Source organism: Stenella coeruleoalba (assembly GCF_951394435.1).
Source record: "Stenella coeruleoalba genome assembly, chromosome: 1".
NCBI classification, from domain to species: Eukaryota; Metazoa; Chordata; class Mammalia; order Artiodactyla; family Delphinidae; genus Stenella; species Stenella coeruleoalba.
Window position 1 is genome coordinate 166,603,997 of NC_137169.1, and position 25,212 is coordinate 166,629,208.

Genomic DNA, 25,212 nt, shown 5'->3' on the forward strand with positions numbered 1-25,212 from the left:
ACTTGCAGGAAGGGAGATTATACTCCATAATCTGGGTGGTCCTCATCTAATCAGTTGAAAGGCTTTAAGAGCAAAACTGAGGTTTCCCTGAGAAGAAATTCCCCCTGGGACTTCAGCACCAACCAGCTCCTCCCAAGGGTTTCTAGTTGGCCAAGCTGCCCCACGAATTCTGGACTTCCCCAGTCCCCACAAGCACCTCCTTACAATCAATCCCTTAACATACAAATATCCTACCAGTTCTTGTATCTCTGACAGAGGTAGCCACATAGAGAAAATGACATCTGAGCAAAGACTTGCAGCTGGTGAAGGAGTAGAACACAAAAGTCTGGGGGAAGAGCAAGCCTGGTATATAAGAGGAACAGCAAGGAATGTGGCTGGATAAGAGTGAGCAAGCTGGAGACAGTAGGAGAGGAGGGAACATCATTAACCAAAAGAAGCAGCAGGGACAGAGAAAGTGCAGGCTGTGAGCTGAAGGGTCTCTTTTATTATTCTTTCTATCGCAAGGTGAGCCCACATCATGACAAAAACGATGCTGCCATCATCCAAGGATCTCACCTTCTCTAATACAACACAAATGAATGCCCCCCGTCCCACTGCTGGCAGAAGCTTTTGGCTGCTATAAGGACATCTTCTGTAGTCAACCCATTCAACATTCGGTGCACATATGCAGAGCACACACTGTCAGCTGCACCGTGCTGGGAGTTTCTCCCTCGGGGATATGGAAGCCAAGAGGCAGGTCAGAAAGTGCCCTGTCATCTCAGCACAGATCAGAAACTGACTGGCCACGACCAGGCAGAGAGACAGCTAACTCTGCCATCTTTGGGTAAGATGGAAATTTGCTACATGGAAAGTATAATGCTCTTAATTGGTCTTACCCTGGTCTAGTTGGAAAAAAAAAAAAAAAAAAAAGACCAGGCACCACCAAAGGGAGATAACAGTGATCTGGATGCAGGACCACCAAAGACAGATGATAATAATTTGGGTGCATTAAGCCTGATCAAATATCTTGTCCAGGCTTCCCAGCCTCTCACTTGTGCCAGCAAAAGGGGGAATACCACCACCATGAGTTTTCCTTACTACAAAGGTTATGGAAACAGCAATAATTTTAAGTATATTTATTAACCTGGAAAGATGTTCATAACTTTATAAAATGAAGACAAGGCAATACAACCCATCTTAAACATACACATTGATTCTTAGATATATCTCAACTTCATTAATGTGAAAAAATGTATTTCTTAGGCTTTAGGAATAGAATATTTCTTAAATGCAAAAAAGAGTTAAGGCATGTCCACAAAAATTATAACAATGTTATCTGGTTAGTGGGATTCTAGGTGATTTTTATTTTCTTCCTCTTTGCTTCCTGTATCTTCTTTTCCTATAATAGTATGTATTGCTCAAATAACAAAGTTGGTTATGATTTATAAGTCAAACCCCCTTCATGTATATAGCACTTCTAGCTCCTTCCCTACCCCTTCAAAAGAGTCAGCTGACAACTGTAATCTCAACCAATTTTGAATGGAGTTGTTTGCAGCTCCTTTTACATATGTGAGAGTACACAACTAACAGCAGTTAGATCACTTACCCAAGGTCACACATGGTGGTGCATAGCCCAGCCAAGACAAGAGTCTGGGGTCCTGAAGGCCCCTTCCAAGCCATCACACTCACTGTGGACCATTTTCTCAGCCCAGGGACCCCATGGGAGTGAGTGAGGGTTAAGCTGAGCTAAACCCTTGCCCTTACCTCGGCCAGGCGTGAGTGCTTGTGGACGTTCTCGCCTTTTTGCACGCTGGGAGCCAGCTGCTGCAGGACACCCCTGCTGCTTGTCAGTGCTCTGGTCAGCCGAGCAAACTTCCCCCAGCCTGGAGCATGTGGAAGACAGGAGAGACAGGTTCAACCAGGTCCTGAAGGTGCTCGGACATTCATACCACGAGTTACCCTGTCAGAAGCAGACGCCCACCCTCCATGTCCTCCTGCACATCCACAAGTCACTCGGCCATCCTCGTAATCAAGATTTGCTGATCAGAAAAATACCTAGGGCTTCCCTGGTGGCGCAGGGGTTGAGAGTCCGCCTGCCGATGCAGGGGACACGGGTTTGTGCCTCGGTCCGTGAGGATCCCACATGCTGCGGAGCGGCTGGGCCCGTGAGCCATGGCCGCTGAGCCTGCGCATCCGGAGCCTGTGCTCCGCAACAGGAGAGGCCACAACAGTGAGAGGCCCGCATACCGCAAAAAAAAAAAAAAAAAAAGCACCTAGACTTGCTCAGATCTGTGCAGTGATGCACTTTTCCCTTGTACTTTCACTTGGCCCTAATCATAGCTTGGTGAAGCAGGTACGGCAGGTCTTAGCACTGTTTTACACCTAGGGAAATCGAGGCACAGAGTGCCTAGGTAGCTAAGAGTCTACAGCCCAGATCTCCCCGCTCTGGCCCAAGGCTTTTCTGCCAGACAACACCAGGCAGTCAAGATGTTTCTCTGACCTTATGGCTCAGGCTGTTCCCAAGCCCCCTGTCGTCTGATCCTAGCAGAGACTAAGCTGATTCTGGGTTTTAAATGACTAGACAAGCTAGTCAAATGGCCGTTCCATGGACTACCTTCTCCAAAGCCAGGGGAATAAGAAATGAATTTAGTCCATGGGTAGGTGGGGAAACAATACTAATTGATTTTAGTCTGCTCTAGGATGGGGGAAGGACAGCTGATGGCAGGTAGGTCCCCTGAAAACTAGAAACGCAAAGAGCCGAGTACTGAACTTAGAGTAAAGAAATCTGGATACAAATCCCATCTCTGCCTCCGGCCTGCTTGAGGTCACCAACAAACTGTTTAAATTATCTGGGCCTCAATGATCTCATCTGTAAAGTGGAAATTAAAAGACTCTATCTACATGCCTTAAATGCAGGATGCATTTTCCTGGTAAAACAAAGTGGCTAAGTTTACTGGGCTAAAACAAAGACTGTCTTGAGGCCTCCTTGGCCCTCTGGACTAGTTCCTCCAAGGAAAGTAAAACACTTGTCTTTTTCTAATCCAGACCACTCTATACTCCAAAATCTAAGATGTACCAGTGATCTTTACTAAGATTTTAATATGTATGAGGAATCATTTAAAGGTCCCCAAAGACAACCGTCCATTCCAATATCCAACAAGCCATCTGCATCAAGGTTACGACCGTGCCAATTGCCTCATGAGACCCCTGAAAGTCTGTAGGGGTTCTCAAAAACCAAGCTTGGGGCGAGGGAGCTCCAAAGACCTGGATGTGGGGTACAGCAAATAAACAGCATGCAACTATTTTTACATGACAGCTAAAAGCGAGACTAGGCAATTTGATTTTTTGTCCTTTAGAGTTTAGAAGTAGCCAGTGCCTTGCAGCAGAAATCTCATTTACCAAATTTTACCCTGGAGCACCTTTATAAGATGGACTCAGAATCCACAGGACAATGAGGTCAAGCAGAATGATGGCCCTTTTTTTGCACAACCTTTAAGAATCAAGATCTGTATAAATTTTGTCAACATAACAAGAATAGCAAATCAAGTTCCTTTTTATCTCATTCCAGAAGTTCTGGGCTTTAATAAAAGATAGTGGCATTTTCATGCATCCCGATGCCATTAAGCAGAGATATGGGTCACCTTGAAAAGAGGCTCACGGTGGTTGGGCTGCGGGGACTCCCACTGATGTTGACAGGAGGGGACAGCCCAGACTCTCCAGGGGTATTTGACATCTTCCCCAAATGGGCCACTCATGAAAGTGTTCACTGGAATTTGCTTGTGTGAACCGTGGACTAGAATTTTTTAAAGTCTCTTTCAGAGTCAGGCTCTCCTACAGCTGAAAACGAAGCTGGAATTGAATTCTGCAACGTTTTTCAAGAGGAGCAGAAAGTATATTTTTCAACTGGTGAGAAAACAATTGTGCACTCAAACATCAGCAAGGGCTCTGAAACATGCCCCCCCATTCAATCCTACCCATCCACCACCACCACAACCTACACTCTGGTACCAATGATAAGAGGAAGCTAGCAGGGCAGATATCCCAGACCCTGCTTGGCAGGGCTCAGGGCCCTGGTCCATCAGATGACATGGCACAAAAAATTAAAAGAAAGATCCCTGGACTTCAGGGCATTTCCCCAGGCCCAGGCTAGCCCCTCACTCTAGCCCTGATTCTCTTTTCAAGAATGTGGCTCTTAAAAGAGTTGGCCCTCAGGTGGCTGAGTGAAGGGCACAGGAAGGTGAATGGGTGTTGGATTGGGAAATGGACAGGCAGCGTGAAATCTTCCATCACACCTCTACCAGGATAGGCAGACTCTGCCTATTCTGAAGGAAGGAAATAAGTTCTTTCCCAAGCTCCACCCCCATGTTGTCCTTTCTGGACTCTAGACACTTTCTAACAGGACTCATGCTGAGCCAGATGAAAGAACATCATTCATTCACATATTAATTCTAAACATAACTACTATGTAAATACCATCACAGTGCTAAATCCTGGGGATACTAAAATGAAAAAAGGCACAGACTCTGGCCTCAAAGAGCTTGTACTCTAGTAGGGAAGACTGATAAGTAAATAAAAAAGTATGATATAGTAAGCTAAATTCTATAACAGGTGAGTAGAGGACGCTATGGCCAAGACTGTCCAGAGAAGGCATATCTAATCCAGGCTGGGCAGTCAGGGAGGGCTTCCCACAGGAGGTGACACTAGAGCAAACTTTTAAAAGATGAGTAGGAACTACTTGAAGTCAGGAAGGAAAAGACAGACATTCCACACAGAAGGAACAGCACCTATGAAGGCAGAAAAATCATACAACAGGGTAATATGTCAGGGAAGAGTAAGACCTTCTTAATAGCTAGATGAATGGGGCGTGGCCCGTAGAGGGGAGGAGGATGCAGGCAGTGGTCTGAAGTAATGCTAAAGAGGTTGTCAAGGGCCAGGCCGAGAAGAACTTAGGTGGTAACAACCTAGATGGCAAATTAAGAAATTTGAACTTCAACCTGAAACCCGAAGGGAATCCAATGAAGGAGTTTAAATATAGTAGGGGAATTTTAGGACAAAATGGCAGTGTGGATAGTGGACTATAAAGAGGGCGGAGGGGGGTTAACAGATAGAAGACCAGTCAGAATCCCAGGCAAGACACCACGAGGGCCTGGACCAGTGCTATGGCCTGAGCCAGGTAACAAGGGGAGACTTGAGAACAGCTGCAGAGGTAGAATCAATGGCTGTAGAGGGAGAGAAGAGGCAAGCCAGGTGCCCTCTGGGTCCCTGGTTTGAGTGACTGGAGTGACAGACATGAAATGAGATTAAAAACACAGAAGAAAGTCAGTCAAACTAAAAAAGACAAGTATATGATATCACTTTTATGTGGAATCTAAAAAAATAATACAAATGAACTTATTTACAAAACAGAAACAGACTCACAGACATGGAAAACAAACTTATGGTTACCAAAGGGGAAAGCAGGAGAGGAATAAATTAGGAGTATGGGATTAACAGATACATACTACTATATATAAAATAGATAAACAACAAGGACCTACTGCATAGCGCAGGGAACGATATTCAATATCTTGTAATAACCTATAATGGAAAAGAATATATAGATAGATAGACAGATATATGTATCTGAATCACTATGCTGTATACCTGAAACTAACACAATATTATAAATCAACTATACTTTAATAAAAATTTTAAGAAACCACAGAAGAGAAGCAAATGGGTTTGGTGGAATATACATGGACAATTTGGACGAACAATGTCCCTCATAGCAGAGCCATCAGGAAAAACATTCCTGGAAAAATCAATTTCCTATTGTCCACAGGGTCAACTGGGTGAGAATAAGCCGATGAGAATCCAGCTCAAGATGATCTTGCTTAAGGGAAGCCACATGGTCATTTTCCACAAGGAAAATAAGGCAGCTACCTTCAAGGAAGCCTCTCCCTGGTACCACCCTACCCTAGCAGAATTGCCTGCTCCAACCCGTGCACCCCCATTTGCCTTAGGCAGACTTCTATTAGATCACTGATTAGGCTTTATGGTTCTTGTTTGCTCACCTGTCTGCCTATCTTCCAAACAGACTGTAACGAGCAGGGGCTCTTAGACATTTCCTTAAGGTCAGCATCTAGCATAAGGTTAAACACCCCAAAGACACCCAGTAAGTGCGTGTGCTGAATAAATGTGCATGAAGAACAAACTGTGTTCTCTTATTATCCTACTTCTACCTGGGTTTCCAGTAGACATAAAGCCCCAAAATATAAGTAGCCCATTTTACAAACTGTGTTAAGTTTTAGGAGGTATTTCTGCACCCACCCTTCCAATTATATCCCATTTGGGGGTTTAACAGTGAACTGAGCTCAAATGAAGAAACCCCTAGCTCAGGGTTCTTCCAGCTCTGTCATAAACGTCACCACAAGGGAGGCAGAGGCAGGGCTGGGGGTGCCGTGGGAAGATCAAAAGCATCACATGATTCTAGATTTTTTGATGATGGCCATTCTGACTGGTGTGAGATGATATCTCATTGTAGTTTTGATTTGCATTTCTCTAATGATTAATGATGTTGAGCATTCTTTCATGTGTTTGTTGGCAGTCTGTATATCTTCTTTGGAGAAATGTCTATTTAGGTCTTCTGCCCATTTTTGGATTGGGTTGTTTGTTTTCTTGTTATTGAGCTGCATGTGCTGCTTGTAAATTTTGGAGATTAATCCTTTGTCGGTTGCTTCATTTGCAAAGACGCAGACCTCTTAGAGAACGGACTTGAGGTTATGGGGAGGGAGAAGGGTGAGCTGTGACAGGGCGAGAGAGAGTCATGGGCATATACACAGTAACAAACGCAGTAAGGTAGACAGCTAGTGGGAAGCAGCCGCATGGCACAGGGATATTGGCTCGGTGCCCTCTGACAGCCTGGAGGGGTGGGATGGGGAGGGTGGGAGGGAGGGAGACGCAACAGGGAAGACATATGGGAACATATGTTTATGTATGACTGATTCACTTTGTTATAAAGCAGAAACTAACACACCATTGTAAAGCAATTATACCCCAATAAAGATGTTAAAAAAAAAAAAAAAAAAAAAAGCATCACATGATCAGGAAAAATGAGACGGGGCGAGCAGGAGGGGAAGAGGAAGCATGAAAGGGAAAAAAGGACAGAAGGACGGGAATGCAGTTTGCAATCTAGCAAGCAGCTAAAAAGCATTTACTGGGTCCTTTCTCCGTTCTCAGTAAGGACAACCACTATCTCCCTTGCTTGAGCACACATTGGCTACTGGTGTCAACTGGGGTGAGTCTCCCACTAGGCTGCTTTAGCCCACACATCCCTGTATCCTCCCTAGGCCCAAAGAGATGGTTCTGGGATGACCCAGAATTCCAGTTCCTCCCAGGGTAAGTCCAGAGATACTAGGAAAGACAGACCTACAGGCCCCTCCCTGGGAAACCACGCTGAGCCACTTGGAACAGAAGTTGCATAGGACTCCTTAAAGTATCCTCGCCCTGGTGAGGAGGCGATGAGGCCGGGCTTGTCCTAATCTGAAGAGTCACAGATCCTCTTAGAGGAGCCGGCGCCATAACCCAACATCCAGCAGAGAACAATGGACACAGGACACTACCAGGTCAATCTGGACAATGACTAGGTGTCCTCAAGTCTTCCGCCCCAGATCTTTTCCCTACTGATGTACAAATAACCAAAAACCTAGGATGGCTTTTTCAAGCAGAAGTCACTAAATCATCACCTTTCAGTCATCCTAAGGGCCGAGACAGAAAATGTTAATATTGGTGGTGGAGAGGGAGCCTGTGGCTTGTATCCATTACACTCTTTCTCCCCCAAGAGCACCTCACATATATCCCGCATGAAGACGCCTGGAGAAGGGTTGGCAGTTACAACAGCTTGCCGGAGCCTTCAGCCCTGAATATTCTAAATCTTTGGCCTTTAAAAATCTCCCCTGGAGTTTTACATTCCATTTATTGCCCACTTTTGGCTCAATTTTAACTCTGAATTGACAAGATAATACTAAATTTACTTTAGTGGATCTTTGAAAATGAAGGTGCTCCTTTAATGTGAGATGATTCAGTGAGGTAAGAGAGAAAAGAAGAGGGGTGACTCATCCTTGGGTGAACAATGTAAAGAGAAAACTCTGAGCCCTACACTCTAATTCTTCTCTACCCACTTGCCCAAGACTCCTGGCTTTGAAGGGTGGATGGGACAGAGAAAAACACTCCTGCAACCTACTCCCAATTATCCAAAGTACCAGAAAAGCAAGAGATAAGGAAGAAATGAAATGCCTGGGGCCTCACTGAGTCTCATTTCAACCAAGAATTCCCACCTACTCTCTCATTCAGCCTTTAAACACACACACACACACACACACACACCGCAGAGCCGTTACAAAACAGCAAACCTAGCTTGCCTTGATCCCTTGCTCCATGCCACCTGTGGGCACTTTTTATCAGAGAGAAAGGGAAGTAGCCAAAAGATGAACAGGAAAGAGGAGATGAGGAAGTCAGGGGTCTGGATAATTCATGAAAAGGGTCATGAGAACTGACACACTAAATAAAAGAGGGGGTTCAGGGAGCATCCTCAGGGCCCATCACATGTGCTCGGAGCTCAGGGCCAAAGGGGAGTTACTTTGTGTCAGATGCTAAAATAGTTTATCGCCAATGATTCCATGTGTTCTCCCCTTTGTGTGTGGTTTATGGGAAAACGTTAGGCACCAACTGGCTTCCTGAGTCACCATTAGGATGCATTCACCCGACTCCCAAGCCCCAAAGTTAGGCACAACATGATGAGAGAAAACAAAGTCATTTTAAAGACAATCTGAGCACAGTTGACTTTAAAAAGTCTAACCTAGGGCTTCCCTGGTGGCGCAGTGGTTGAGAGTCCGCCTGCCGATGCAGGGGACACGGGTTCGTGCCCCGGTCCGGGAAGATCCCACATGCCGCGGAGCGGCTGGGCCCGTGAGCCATGGCCGCTGAGCCTGCGCGTCCGGAGCCTGTGCTCCGCCGCGGGAGAGGCCACGACAGTGAGAGGCCGCGTACCGAAAAAAAAAAAAAAAAAAAAGTCTAACCTAATGGTGGGAAAACATCTTGTATTGCTATGCCAAAAAGCAATTATCTAGGGATTTTCTGGAGTTTTCCATTATCCACCCTTCCATTCCCTCTCAAAAGTGAATTCTACACAAGCCTGGGTCAGCAACACTCTTAAGGCTCTTTATGCTAATTGAGACACTGTACTGAAAGCCCGGCTGGACCTGTTGGACTCTCACAATGTGAGAACAACTCCAAGTAGAAATGTCAAGTCAGGAGAATAATCCAGCCACATGGCAGTGTATTTCCCCTCTAGATTGGACCCTTACAGCCAGAACTGCAGTTTAGAGACTTATAACGATAAACGCCTGGAGAATTATCATGCTCTTCCATCAGCAACAGACTAATATAAAATTTGACCTTGTCCTAAACAGACCACCAAATAGAAGTGGGTCAGGGGCACAGTGACATGACAAGTGGGAGGGTCTAAACATATCTGCCACAGCATTTGGAGCGAACAGGCTTATAAAGTCATGTCCTGGAAGAAATATTAAGCATGATCCACTACCAGCATTCCTATATTGAGGGCTAAAGAGTACGTACGTGTATGTGTGTGTGTGTGCGTGTGTGTTTTACTTTTTAGAAATCAAGTCATGTATTACTCCAATTTATTTCACTGACAAAGAATTAATATCTGGTCCCCTTGGCTAACAGGGAATAAGGGGTGTGTGTGTGTGTGTGTGTGTGTGTGTGTGTGTGTGTGCTCGCACATCCACCAAAACCCTTATCAGCAAGGGAAATACATCAGTGAGGCAGGAAAAATGAAACAGAGCATTTTATTCCTGGAAAATAAACCTCAGTGAGTCTCACTGCATCAATCTGATTTATCTCTTCTTTCAGATTTCATGAGAATGCCAGGCAGACACCTAGGTGGCACGCAGGGAGCATTCTCGGTTAACTCTGCCTTTCCTACTAAACAATCCCTCACGTCACCTGAAAATGTTCCAGTGGTGATGATAAGAAAACATTCTGACTCAATTACATCCCCTAGTTCACCTTTTTCAGAGAAAACTTGCAAAAATAACTGTGAAAATATCAGATTACCTTTAAAATGCTATTTATGAGTCTACTCAGTTAAAAAAGTAAACAGCCTTTCTAGATGGTAGCAAGATGACACTCCTCATGAGTGAGCTTAGCGCTGTGTAAGAGCTACTGCACTGAGAAATCTTCAGGTCAGAAACTAGAACTCAGGGAATCACAAATCTGCAGGAGAAAAGGAGACTGCCGGAGGGTGAGACAAGTTAAGAGACTTTATTTACACCTGCTCTGGTCTTGAACCCCAAAGGCAGGCTGTGACTGACTTACTGAGCTATAGATAGCTTACAAAAGAAATAGGATGCACCGGTATACACAGCATTGGGCTCTGAACTCTATAAATATTAGCATCCAATGTGGTAGGATTTTAAATATCCTCAGAGGACACAGCCCCCAAGGGAGCAGCCACAGAATGTTTTTTATTTCTTGCCATTTAACAATCACAATTTTGTCACCTCGAGGATAACATGCCCCAGTTTGACTCTCCCATGAACTCCACTTTTATCTCTCTGCTGCGTCTCAGAAAACTGCAAGGAGTAGCGTCCTCTGGTAGAGCCGGAAAATCGGCCGCAGAGCCAGGAAACACTGCAACGTGAAAGAGCTCCTGGCCGCTTGGTTACCTTCAGGGGGATGGAAAAGACTGCTGTGATATCTCCTAATCCCAAACCTCTGGGAATGACATCTTCTGTGCTTCCTGATGAGCTGGACCTCTTCGGGAGTACAGTTGTTCTAGAAATCCTGAGCCATCTCCTCTCCTAGGTCCCCAGTGTTATTTAAACAATACATGCATGTGGTATGGCTGAGGTCAGTGCTAAAATCTGTGGTCCCAGAGCTGATTAAATGACCCATACGGGAATGTTACTGGCCTCATTAATGCCATGTTTCCAATGAATTAACCAGTCACAGACTTAACCAACCACAGAGGCAGAGATGTACTAAAATCTACTTTAACACTCTTAAAATGCTAGAACTCAGTCAAATCTAAAGAAGTTCATACAGAAATAAGATGAATGTGACCATGAACTGTCACATTTGGGTGACTGACATCTGTCATGTGAAAACCTGCAAAGATTCTGACAATACCAGAGGTGCCCAGGTACCTTCTTCTGTCTACTTGGAAAGGGTTAATCTACAAAGGTATGAAACTGATTCAAATGCCTTCCTAAGCAAAGCTTTTTTTTCTCACTTTCTTTTCCCTCAATACATTCTAGAACGATACAGTGCTTTCCCCAACACAAATTAAAGTTTAAATCTTGATCCTTGTGCAGAGATTGCCTTGGCAACCTCAAATTCTCTGTAACGAGAGTCACACTATAGGCAAAAAAATTAAAAAGGCATAAAATTATTTGTACAAATCAGAATTACAAACCTTTACATGAATCATCCTCAATCGGCTGTTTGAAAGCTGTTATGTCACTGAAAGTGCAAAGAAATAAAACCACTTTATCCTGTTCATTTCGAATTGGAGCAATTTTCACAAAGAACCACACAGGTGTCCCTGAAAGAAATACCAAAAGGTTGGTCAGTAATTTGTATTCTCATTTGAGGGGCTATGGAAGTAAAGACTTGGGAATGAATAGGTACAAATATTAGTTCGTTTTTAGAATCGTTTCATTCCTTCAGGGACTGGGTTTTACAACATTAATTTTTCCTCTTGCTGGAATAAAAACTTTCATAGTAACTACTCAGTGGGGAGTTTTCTCCTGTTCAAATAATTTTGTAAGTGCAGATTTCTTAACCCTTGTAAAATGATTAGAAAATGGGTTGAAAATCCCTCCTGATCTAAGGTACAGAGACCTAAAGACTTACCTTAGACCATGTAGTGAACAAGTAAAGAGTAGGGGCCAGTTTGGGTATTGCCAGCCATGGCCGGCCGACCATGAAACTCAAATTTCCATTGCTAAAAGCTCCCAGTGCCAAAATTCAGCTTGGGAATCCATCAATTTGGCTCAATGGACCATGGGCTAGAAACTATGTTTCTAAACCTCTCTCCCCAGAATAAAAATCCCAAAGGTCCTATACAATGGCAAATAAGGACACACTGAGGAAGGAAAAGAATCACCACAATGATTCTCCTCGCAAAGGTTCCCCCAGAAAGGGAGTTTCCAGGTGGGTTTCAGCTGTGATTACTTAGTACTTTAGGAAGCTCAATGAATGTTTCAACTTCCAATCCTTGCTCCTGAGCTAAACTGGGGGATAAATGAGCTCTTCCAAAGCACTGCCCTAAATCACAGAAGGAGAAGGTGGGCAGGGCTTATCTGACTGACTTCTCAGAGAGGTCACCCACTCAGGTATCTATGGAAAAATATCTGCACAAAGTCAGTCTCTGGCTTCCAAAAACAAAAAAAAGAAGGAAAAGAAACAGATGTTTTCTATCTATTGAGGACACCACAGCAAGATCTATCAATCTCTTCTGTGATACAAAATTAAATGGGGCACAAAGCAATGGTAATGTTCACCCCATCTTGTTCTTGTGTCCCCGTTCCTAAAACAGCATCTGGCATATAAGAACTTAATAACTATTTGTTGAATTTTGCATAACCGGGATAACGCTTTACATACTATTTTATAACCATTTTCAAATTAAAATACAGTAAATATTTCCCCATGTTGTTAAGTATTAGAGAAGCTTCCTATGTACCAGGTGCTGTGCTCAGCGTTTTACATATTTTATTTTAGGAGATAGCAAGCAAACAACTCACTGAATATTGGAGATGGAAATAGATCCCCAAAAGGTCACCTGGGTCTCTCTGCCTGGAATCACTCAAACTCTATACTATACAACAAGGACAGAGAGACATCTCTGATTAACATTAGGATTAACCAATTTTACTTAACAATTACAAGATTATATAGCTGACTATACCACTTATTCATATGTAAGTATGAATAACCCCACAATGTACAGTCAAACAGGCAGCAAACGGATCAGATAGGAATACGTTCTCCTTAAATCTTGGTTATCTATATATTCATCCAGTTAATTTTAAACCTCTATCCACTTCCCCTTCCCTTTTTAGCTGCTGGTTTCTGGGTACTCTTAGAAGACAAATACATGATAGTGTCACCCTAAGAAAAATGTGTTTTGAAAGGAAAATCCACCTTACAAAAATCAGGGGAATTCCCTGGTGGTCCAGTGGTTAGGACTCTGCACTTTCACTGCCAAGGCCCTGGGTTTGATCCCTCGTCAGGGAACTAAGATCCCACAAGCTGACTGGCGTGGCCAAAAAAAAAAAAAAAATCACACATAGTGTTCCAAAATCAAAAAGAATATGGTCTTTGAGTTATCCACTGTTTTTGGAAGGTCTGTGTTACTATTCCTCCCAGTATCCTCCTCAGAACCTGCAGTGGGTTTTAAACCACTTTCAATTAAGCAACAGAAAACTCAAAAGAAAGCATCACACCAATCGAGCCCACGTACCCACAGCTCTCAGTTGTATCCTAGCTGGTAAGACAAAAGGAGGAAAAACAAATCTTTTCTTTTTGCTCTAAAGAAAACTAAGCAATATTCTCTCAGCTGGGTAAACAAGAAAGCACTCCAAATTTACCAAACTAGTAATAAATCAGAAGAGAGGCCCCACATGTTGTCTAACACCAGGAGCCTCGTCTTGCTGCAATCCCCAAACCCATCCCCTTCACAGCTGCCGCCTATGGGCCATCCCCTGTGTTGTACCAGCTGGGCCTGATATCTATGAACTTGTTCCATTTGGGACTGTGCCACCTAATCTTTATGACTACTAGGACTGATGACACTAACCCACATCTCCCAGATCACAAGAGCTACTGTATTTGTCGTATCGGGAGGCCTTTTTCATTTTACCATAGTTCAAGCTCCCCGTGAACTTTCCTCCATTTCAACAGGTCAATCTGTTTAAAGCTATATGCCTCTCTCCACCACACTGTGCCCGTTGCTTCCTTCCAGAAATGTTCCCTGACTAAATGCATGCTACTCTTATCATTCCGTTTCAATATCTAAATATGTTTCTTGTGCCAAAAATTCATAGAGTCAGTACGTATTACTTTAAGAGTTCCTCGCCAGCTGATCACTTGGGCTTGTTGAGGGTAGGAACCTCTTTTCTCCTACTGGTGTTTCCTCGTGGAGGGACATCTTTCAGTGTAACATTCCAGGCCTTTTTCCCTGGGTTGGCAATTTGGGGGACAAGAATTGGACATGTGTAGCCTGGCCACTTCTCCTCCTCTGCTTAGAGATTAGTGTGCAATCCGCTCTACTTCCCCATTCTATAAATGTTAGGGGAGAAGTCAAAGGGCAGGGGGGATGGCTGGTAGGAGGAGGAGGTTCTCCGGTGTTACCTGGGTTGGGTGGGTAAGTCTGATTCTAGGATTCACTTTTAGAAACTCACCTGCCCACAGATATAAACTACATTTTCTAGGATCTGCTTTACGAGTCATAAGGGTGGTATTTTAACCTCCATTTGCATGATTCCTGTATCTCTCCCAATTGTTTCTGACCACAGGCAGGAAAAGAAAGTGCTATGTATTGGGCCCCCTCAAAGCTTAACAGTTGAAGACTATTTCTGTAAATAATTCATAATGCACTCCAAGGGCAGGAGAACTGAACTACTTCCTCTGTCTGATGGTCCTGCACCCCTATTCCAATGGCATCCAATGCAGTGCTACCCACGGGGCGTCACACAGGCCATTACGATGCTCAACACCAGGAGGCACCGGACTGCAGTGGTGAAACTCAACAAGCTCTAGGAATGCTTGCTGAGCTCCAAAGAAATAAATCCTACCTCCAGTGTCTTCACAGTTACTCAGACCTGCCTCTCCCCCAAATTGTCACACCCAAACAATCTAGGAATGAAGAATGGGTTTAAATTTTCATTTCTGAAATTCTTCCAGAAAAGACTATGAGTTCCTCTTAGATAGCACAGACCAGTCATTTCAACCTTTCGCTTTTTTAGAGCGAAGCGTTTTTAACTAATGAAACAATACTCAAAGTCTCAGTACATGAAACAGTTCCTTCAAGCAAACAGGAACCATTCATAGCCCAGAGCCCCACCCACCCAATTTCCCTTACACCCCTCTGGATGCACCCAGGGATATTCAGGAACCCTTTGGCTCCATTCAAATAAAGACCTGCCCGGGGGCAGACGCCCGAGCAGTTGGCCTCCGGGGACCTCTCCTACAGCCCAGATTCTGCAGCAGCATCCATTCCATCAGGATAAAAGAGAGACAATGAATGCACAAATATTCACACACACACACACAAAATCAGGAAGAGGTTAAAATTCTGGGAAAAACCAAGAAAAGCAAGTAATTAATGCCTTGTTTCTGCAAAAAAGAACAAAGGGTCAATGATAAATTTTCTATTAAAGGCAGATCAATACACAAATCCAGGAGAAACACATCCTACTGATGGCAAAGGCTGCAGCTCTCTCCTGGATGAGGATGCCCAGTAGAAGGGGAGTTCCAGGTCAGGCTCCTCCTTCTGGTCACTCTGTGATGGTCATCCCTTACGTAGCTCCCTTGGGTTATGCAGTAATGAACCTGACAACCTAACCTGGCTATAGGGTTTCTCAACCACAACAGTCAGATAACAAAACAGCAAGGCTCAGGTGTATGAGAGAATTTTTGGCCTCCTTCCCTGGACCTCCTCCCAGGTAGTCTCTAGAGCCAGGCATCCAGGCCACGTTTGACAGCAACAGAATTGACCAAGCCACTGTGATTGGCTCTTGAGAAGGGTTGCATGTGCTGGGCCATTCCGATGGGTCCAGAAACTAGACTAGAGAATGGCAGTCGGCCCCAGGAAACAGACCAATAGGATTTGAGTCAACTTTATTGAGACAAATGACAAGTGTAGACAGGATGAGAGAGCATGAGGGGGTAAGTAGTGACCACTGGCCATTAGAACATCTGATTCAGAATCCCAAGCCCTGCGTTTGAGCCCTATCTCTTCATTTATTTTATGTCTTGGCCACACCACTTTAACTTCTCTCAGAACCAGTTTCCTTATTTGTAAAATGGGAATAATAGACCTACTTTAGACTAAGTTAAAATGTACGATGATACACAGATATTTAAAACTCTTACTTTCCATTCTTCCTTCCTTTTAAATTCTTTACCTATAAGGTTAAAATGTTCAGTCTCACCTCAAAGAGGTGTTCGTATGACTTTAAAAGAGAATGTATCTTAAGGTGTTTAATGAAACTCCAAAGCTGCCTCCACCTGTTCATAAGGAAAAGGGCCAGTCTCAACCATAACAAGGGAAAAGGTAGAAAATTCAATGCTTAAGTCTCCATGTAATTTAAATTTGACTGAAGGGCGAAAAACAAAACCTCAATAAATGGAGAGAGTTACACTGTTTGTAGATTAAAAGAATCAATTCTGTAAGATGTCAAACCTCCCTTTTTAATATATAAATTGAATGCAATTTCAATCAGAATCTCAATTCTTCCTTTTTTCATTTGTTTTTCTCAGAGCTTGATGAATTGACATTCAATTCAAATAGAAAAGTAAAGGTAGAAGAACAGCCAAGAAATATTTGAAGAGAAAACGTATGACAGGGACTACCTACTATAGTAACTAGGAGCCATTGGCAATGACCCTAAAACAAGCAATAATGAAGACAATAGTATCATTTACTGAGTGCTTCCAGCGGGGCCAAACCCTGACACATCACGGTTTACCTTTCACAACAACTCTGTGAAGTGGAATTGCTACTGTGACATTAACCCCAATTTAAATATGGACAACCCAAGTGGGAAAGCATTTTAACCAAACTCATGTAGCTAATAAGTTACACAAGGAAAAAGAGGAGAGACACAAACCCATGAAATGTGTGAGAACTTAGCATATGTAAAACGAGCATTTCAAATTGGAAAGAAAGAGCTGGATGATAATAAAGAGTGTTATAAAAGTAACAGAAGGAAAAATGGAAGAATACTTTTATTATTTAGGTAAGGAGAAGGGCTTCCTAAGTATTATATAAAGGTCAGAACCATAAAGGAAAAGACTGACAAACATTTTTTACTTCTATATGGTATTTTAAAAGTCTTTAATTAAAGAGAAAAATTTTAATAGGCAAAATGTTTTCACTATGTGTGTGATTTAGGATCAATATCTCTCACATATAAGCAGCTTCTAGTACTGAAAAAGTAAAAGACAATCTATTGGTAAAATAGGCAAAAGACGACTGTTTCCTATTAGATTTGTCTTCACAACAGATTGTCACCTCCTCAAAGGCAGAGTCGGTTTCTTATATGTGGATCTCTTTGGCTCAAACCCACAGGCCTGCAGTAGGTAATCAATAAGGACTTAGCCGGCAGCTTCTCTTGCTCTAAGCTGCCTTTCCCTGGGCTTCTCTGCTGGAGAAGCTGATCCACACCTCCCAAACCAGGGTCCCCAGACACACCATGAATTGTGGAGTCAGTCAAATGCTGGGGGGTGTTATCCAGAGGGTGAACTGATTTCACTAAGGGCTGATACTTCTTAACTTTCTTGTTCGAAAAATGGAAAAACTAATTGGCCAGCCCAAAAGTGGCCACCTAAATATTTGCTGAATGAGTTCATGAATGATGACTGTCATTGATATGAGAAAATGATCCAGCATACTGAGAATGAGTTAAGTCACAATACAAAATATATAGCAATTCCAAAATGCCCAGGTTTACTGGTCAGACTGGCCAATAGATAGAAAGAAACGTTTCAAATAAGCCAGTCTCCAAGATAGGTAATAGTATTACACACACTCATTCCAAAACACACCATGAAGCCTTCTGCTAATTACTTCCAACTCCCCAAAAGGTAAAATAAACATGAATGCCTATCACTAGCGGATCCTTTCTACAAAGTTATCCTTGTAAATACTAAAGAATGGGAGGGGGGAGAATCAAAACAATTTATTAAGAGTTTATAAAGAAAATCACAAGAATTAAATAGAACATATGGGCAAAGAATCTGAACAATTAACATAAAAAAGTAATTTTAAATGGATATTAAATAGGAAAAATACTTCACTCTCACTAGCATTAAAAATACTCATTAAACAAAAAAATGTAATTATAGGCAATCTGTTCAGTGCTAGAGCAATTCAATGAGTCAGACACTCACAGTCTGCAAGTGAACTTGGAAATGCATTCAATTCTGGAACACAATTTGGCAAAATGTCTCAGGAACCTTGGTTCACATTCTTTAACACAGTAATTTTCAACTTCTAGGAAATATTTCAGAATGTCAACTAATATCTTTGCATGAAGATCTTCACCTCAACATTATATTTAATCAAGAAAATTTAGAGACTCATAAATATCCAACAATAAAGGAAGTGTTAATAAAATTCCTTCTAAATTATATTTATGGGGAATTTTAATGATAAGGATATTTTTATGATAAAAAATTAAATAAATGTACAATTTCAAATTGCATACATGTCAAAGTCTCAACTATGTAACATGTGCAAGACAAAACACCAAAATGTTAATAGGATGGTAGTATTTCTCCAAGTCTTTGAGTCTTTAGGGTGATTGATTTTCTTCTTGAAGCCTTCATACGTGTTCTCCATAGTAAAAATGCATTCATTTAAAAATCAGAGAAAAAAGAAAAAAAACTTTCCTCTAAATGATGACATTTCACATTTTAAAATCTCAAATGGGGTGACATTTCCCCCACGGGACTCCATACTGCTTTAAAATGCTGAAAGTTTCAATCTATTGAACTACAAATTGTGAAAGTAGCAGCAAACCTGCCTCCTCCTCTCTCTCCTCCCATCCATCTCTGTTCAGTCTGCTCCTCCCGGGCCAGCCGGTCAGTTCAGCCCCACAAGGCTTGCTCCTTGGCTCCGAAGCCCTCGCTGTGAATCACACACTCTTGGGTCACTCATCTGTTTCTTGGTAACTGTCAAGTTCCTTTCAAAGTCACTCAGCAAACATGGGCCGAGCGCCTCCTCTGGGCTGGGCTGTGTGCTAGACACTTGCCAGTCAGTGGGCTCCACTGGCAAGTCCCTAGGCTCAGCCTCCTCCCATTTCCCCAGACACCTCTCCTTCTCAGCTGCCTCTTCCCCACCGCTCCCCCAGCAGGCCACAATCATCTTGCCGCCGCGGTGATTCCTAACGGGTCTCCCACCTCTGGTCTCCTACGATGCATTCCATCTCCACTCTCTAATGGAGTCATCTTTCTGAAATGAAAATCTTACTACTATACACTTAACCCTGCTTAAAACCGCTCAACACCTCTCACGCCACCCTCTGTCCCCAACACCTCTGCTCTTAAGACAAATTCTAAACTCTTTAACGTGGCTGCACGATCGGCCCTTCTCAACCTCTCCAGCTACACTGGTGACCCATGCATTTACAGATTTATTTAATTACTCCATGAGTTCAGGTGGAACACCTTCTGGGTCAGGCACTGTGCTGGGTGCAGGGGATCCAGCCGGGTAGAGACACACCCTGTAGGCGTGGAAGTCAGCCTTCACTGCAGCTGCTTTCTGTCCTTGCTACTCAGAGTGTGATTCATGGACCAGCGGCATTAACATCACCTGGAGCAGAATCTTGGGCCCTTCTGCAGACCTACCGAATACAAGTATATACTTTTTTTGATTTGCAGGTGATGTTATATATCCTGTCAAAGTCTGAGGAGTTCTGCTTTGCGTTTCTTCAAATGTCAGTGCTGCTCTCCCCTATTGCCCTCTCCACGTGCCCTTCATCAGCCTGGGATACTCTTTGCCCTTCTCTCTGCCTAACTCCCCACTATCCTTCAGTTTCTGCATGAATTTCCTGCCTGCTAGGAAGACTTCCTTCCCTGACCTCCTAAGTTAGGGTGAAGGGACACCCCCCATGTGATGTCACCATCAAAACACTTACAGCTCTATACTGTGATGTGGCCCCCGACCCCTGCAAACACTGTGGAAGCAGAGGCTGGGTCTGTCTTTTCGTAACTGCGTTCCTAGGAGCAAGTCTAGTGTCTGACAGAGTCAGACCTCGCTTTATTGCGCTTCACAGACACCACATTTATTTTTTAACAAGTTGAAGGTCTGTAGCAGCCCTGCATTGAGCAAGTCTATTGGCACCATTTTTCCAACAGCATTTGTTCACTTCATGTCTCTGTGTCACATTTTGGTAATTCTCACAATATTTCAAACCCTCTACAGCAAAAAGATTACAAGTCACTGAAGGCTCATATGATGATTAGCAAAAAATTAATTAAGGCATACACATTGTTTTTTTAATAGACATAATGCTACTGCACACTTAATAGACAGTTATGTTTACAGTATACCACTATAACAACTTTTACATGCACTGGAAAACCAAAAAATTTGTGGAACCGAACCTACAATATCTCTGAGGTATGCCTGTAGTTGGTCAGTAAAAAGCCATTAACAAAAACGTAGAATTTGGTGCAACTGTAAAATACCCAGGCTTAAAAAATAATTTAAAGTTTCTAAATTCCTCAGGTGAGGGTAGATTTGGAGGAGTTGGGGACAGTGAACAGGTTCCTAGGAAGAAACCAACACTATCTGCATCCATGTCTGCTTCATGTTTTATGTACAGGCTTAGCCTTGGACGAAACCCCTGCCAGCCCACTGGACATCCTTGTGTAAATTAGAAAGAGAAGTTCCTCCCTCAGCACAGATGCAGTTCTAGGCCAGGGTGCACTGAGGACCTAGCAAGCAAACTGGTTTCTGGTTGCCCCCATGCAGGGTATAGCCTGCACCACCATATGTGGTGGCCCTGCCTTGTGCCCCGACTAAAACCAACCCCGTCTGGAAAGAACAGCCATGGAGCAAGCACTGGAAACCAGGTCCCGGCTCGGCATGACCTCGGGTGAGGAATTTACCTTGTTAAACAATGGAGATACGTAACGTCAGCCATGACTATTTCACAGGGCTCTCTCAACATTTTTAAATAGAGTGGCGTCATACTTTCCACAGAGTGTATTTTCTAAAATCAAAGGGTAGGGTAGAAGTTGCATATGACCACAATTGCTCTTGAGAATGCCTTCACATCACCCATGAAGTAGAGTCCATGCCCAGGCTGACATGCCACTCTGGAGACTGGCATGCGTCTCTCTCAATAAGCCCACCACAACCTCCAGGGAGGGAAGAGATGCTGATTCTTTGGTAAAAACATCAGTTGAACTGACTGGCTTCCATGCCTAGGCCACGTCTACCTAACGTACAGAACCGGAAGTACCAGAATCACCCTCAGTGCGATGAGATACTCACAATACGAGGCCTTCAGCCCCCGAGGCAGCTGAGGGAACAGTAGATTCCCCCCTGCCATCTCATACTCACTCTGGGGTACATGCCCACTGAAGAAAATAGCAAGTGGAATCACTAATTCAGTTTTAATTATGTTTCCCTCTCTCTTCCTTTTATGCCCACCATGTAGAGTTGACTTTGAGCAAGTTAAATGCATAGTCTAATGAAGCTTGAAAACTCTGAAGCAAAGTATAAACGCAAGGCATTATCTTTGTGATGCGCCTACCTGATTAGTAGTCTGTGATGTGGGGAAATCCACACTGTTCAGGACACAAAGCTACCAGTGTGGGAAACTTTAACTCACTCCTTTAGCTCTGGGCTCACGGGCAGACGCCTCCCCTCCCATGCAAAGGCACTGCTGGCGTGCTCCTGGGAACAGCTGTTGCTTTGAGTTGTGTCTCCCGTAGAGGAAGGGCTGGCACGGAGCCAGTCACAGTCTTTCACCTCATTCTTCTCAGGCCTATTTGGCAAAATGTCTCAGGGTAGGAACTAGGGTAGGTCTCGAGGTAGGAACTAGACCTACTGGCTGAGGAGGTGAAATGGTACAAGGCAGCAACTATAGTGTGAAAGTGCAGGACCAACCCTCTCAGAGTTGCTGATGCCCAAAGCTAATCTCTCAGCTCAGCGTCTGCACTGGCCACCAAGCAAAGAGTCCTCTCGGTTGCCTGCACCAACACTCCAGACTGAAAAAAAGTCCCAGCTCCTTCCAGATAAAAGCCACATGTGCCCACTGCTTTCCAGAGCAAAACATATCATCCTGAATGCCACCAAAATAAACACTTATCCTAACGTGCCACCTGGGCCATTCTGGAAATGTTCTAGTGAACCAATGACCTACTTAGTTCAATCCTACATATAAAGAACAGGATTTCTTACAACCAAATAGTGTTTTGAAAAACCAAGCACTCGGTCTTCCCTGGTGGCACAGTGGATAAGAATCTGCCTGCCAATGCAAGGGACATGGGTTCGAGCCCTGGTCCGGGAAGATCCCACATGCCGTGGAGCAACTAAGCCTGTGTGCCATAACTACTGAGCCTGCGCTCTAGAGCCCGCGAGCCACTACTGCTGAAACCCGCGTGCCACAGCTATTAAAGCCTGCATGCCTAGAGCCCATGCTCTGCAACAAGAGAAGCCAGAGAAGCCCTTGCACCGCAACAAAGAGTAGCCCCCACTCGATGCAACTAGAGAAAAGCCCGCGCACAGCAACGAAGACCCAACACAGCCAAAAATTAAAAAATAATAAAAATTAAATTAAATTTAAAAAACAAAGCACTCTTCAACACCTCTGCAGCCCTGCTACGGCTATGTTTCCATACAGCCCACTTTCCATACTTCCAATACAATTAATCTCCATTCAACAGGAAACTGCTAAGAGAAAGCAAGTTCTATACTTGTGTATAGCTATTGACCTAGATTCTTCATTAATATACTTGTGGAAGTTATTATACACAAAACAAATACCAATTAACAATACATTTTGACTAACAGTGATTACAGTATTAATTTGATTAATACTGTCTCTGACAGAAAACTGGGGTCACCAGGGAAACAAAATTTTATTTAGAAACTCTTAATTGGGCATCTACTGGTGTTACCCGCTGTGCTAAGTGCTATAGGGAGATAGATACAAATGTGAACTGGACAGAGATTCTAACCCACCTCCTCCCTCCCCACCTAAGAAGCCTTAAAGTCTCCAAGTGCCTTAGGCCAACAACTCAACATAAGGAAACCAATAGGAAAAACACTAACTCTGGGCAGAAAAGAGATCACGAAGTCTTAATTGGTTAGTGACAAGTACAAATGCTCATGTGAAGAACTGTAACTCATCAATCCATACCATTTACCCCAACATACACATTGGCTTCAAGGAACAACATTTAGCTGATGGGAGAAAAGAAAACCTAAGACAGCAACAGAGAAAGAGGAGATATTTTACTCTTCCAAGCACATCAAGGTATGGTTCAGAATGGTCTGAATACTCACTGTTCTTCTTGTACATCAAAATTTCAAAGGAATTCATCTCATAGTTCTCAAATGTCTGCCGCACCTTTTCAATGGTGTCTTTATCAGTCAGCTCCCCGTACATAAAACTGCAAAGCAACCAAACAGCCCAAGTTAGATGAACAAGTATTTATTATTCTACAAGCATCTGTTTTTACCTGCTCTATACCCAGCACTGTGCTATGCACTGTGGAACACACACACACACACACACACACACACACACACACAATGAAAACATTTGTTCAATCAAAAACGATTTACTGATTGAGCTGGAATCAAGACTCCATCCCTGTCCCCCCAAAACTGACAGTCGAATGAGACACACTAGAAAACAGTAGATCAGAAAACAGTAGATTAGAGAATAGTATGACCAACACATGAGGAATTACAACACTAAGAATCGGCACAGAGCACTGTCTGAGTGGTCAGAAAAGGCTTCCCAGAGGCAAGAACAAAAGAGATCTAAAGAGCAGGTGGAAATCTGCTGAGAAAAGGAGGGAAACGAACATTCTAGGCAAAAGACAAGCATGTGCAAAGGCACAGAGGTGAGAGGAAGGTTAATTCTGGAACCTGAATACGGTTCAGTTCCATATGTCTGGAATGTAGACAGTAAGGGGAAAATTAGCAACAGGTAATATGGAGAGGTAAGCAAGGGCCAGATCACGGAGGAGATCATGGCATTACAGGTCAGGTGAAGTCATTTAAACTTTATCCCGAAAGCAATGCATGGAGAGCCCCTGCAGGGTTTCAGGCAAAAGAGTTACATAACGAGATCTGCATTTTAGAAATACAACTCTGAGAGACGTCCTGAGAAGGATGGCAGAATAAATCTGGACCACAGATTTTTCCTCTTCTAATTCCTAACAAATTAAACAAAAGAATAGGAAAAAAAAAAGTCACCAAACAAGAAAAAGGGTGCAATTTGATGCTCTAAACATCAAGACATACTGTAGCTAAGGAAAGAAAAGAAGATTCAGCAAACAGAAGATTCAGCCACTGTCTGTGCAGCTCTTTTTCCTACCCCACCACTAAAAAAGAAAAAAGAGCTCTGGGTTGAATAAATCCAGATGATAAAATTCTACAAATTCTTTCTAATACTTCTCCACACTCCTCACAATTTGGAGAAAAGTAAACTAACAGGGTAAATAAGCATCCTGAAAAAAAATTAGAGAAAACCTCTGGATAGTAGAAGCTTCTGCCTACTAATACTGGTTCTCAGCAGAGGAAGGAAAACTGCCGGGACTGTCCATTTTCTTGGGTCCGTACACTGAATATGGTCTGAAGACCAAGGTTTTTCCCTCTAGGAATGGGATAACATTCCCAACAACTAGGCTGAGCGACACTAACAAAACGTGAGAGGAGAGAAACCATCCCTCAATGGGGCTGGAAAAGCCAGTCCTCCAACAAAGGCTGCCCATGGACCCGCCCAAGCATGTCCCCTGCCCACCCCAGGCCTTCAGACGACACCAACAAGGAAGGACAGCCATGCTCAGCCCTCAAGGCTTATGTAATGTATAGAAGCAGCGGCGTGGGTTCCCAAACAATACACAACCCATCTTCTAAAATTGCGCATACCTAACTGTGCAATTTAGCTTTTTCTTGATGACTTGAATCATAGAATCACAGAATTTCAGAACTAACAAGAACCTCAGAAGTTATCAAGCACAATTCCTGAACCACCAAGTCAAGCGCCATGCTCAGCTTGATACTGGAACAGCCGTGGGCTTACTGTGAGCTTCCACTTTCCAGCACCCTGCAAGAAAAGTGCCCTAGCTATTGACTTTATGAATTCTGTGTCACTTTTGTTATCACGTCCCTTCCCAGCCCACTGAGAGATGCTATTATCTGTGGTTCCCCGTGAGCCCATCTCATGTAGTACTCTGCTTTGGGGCTGTGTT

The 25,212-nt window shown here is 43.4% G+C and overlaps 1 protein-coding gene across 1 annotated transcript in view; it reads right to left on the reverse strand.

The window, feature by feature from the left end:
* The window catches only part of KCNH1 (potassium voltage-gated channel subfamily H member 1), a gene marked incomplete at its 5' end in the record, with an annotated part of 382,492 nt that overhangs the window by 355,173 nt on the left and 2,107 nt on the right, over positions 1-25,212 (reverse strand). The window contains 3 exons of the mRNA XM_079928220.1: positions 1,744-1,862; positions 11,459-11,587; positions 23,294-23,400. Of these exons, the coding sequence (XP_079784346.1) occupies positions 1,744-1,862; positions 11,459-11,587; positions 23,294-23,400 (355 nt within the window). The remainder of the gene's footprint in view (positions 1-1,743; positions 1,863-11,458; positions 11,588-23,293; positions 23,401-25,212) is intronic.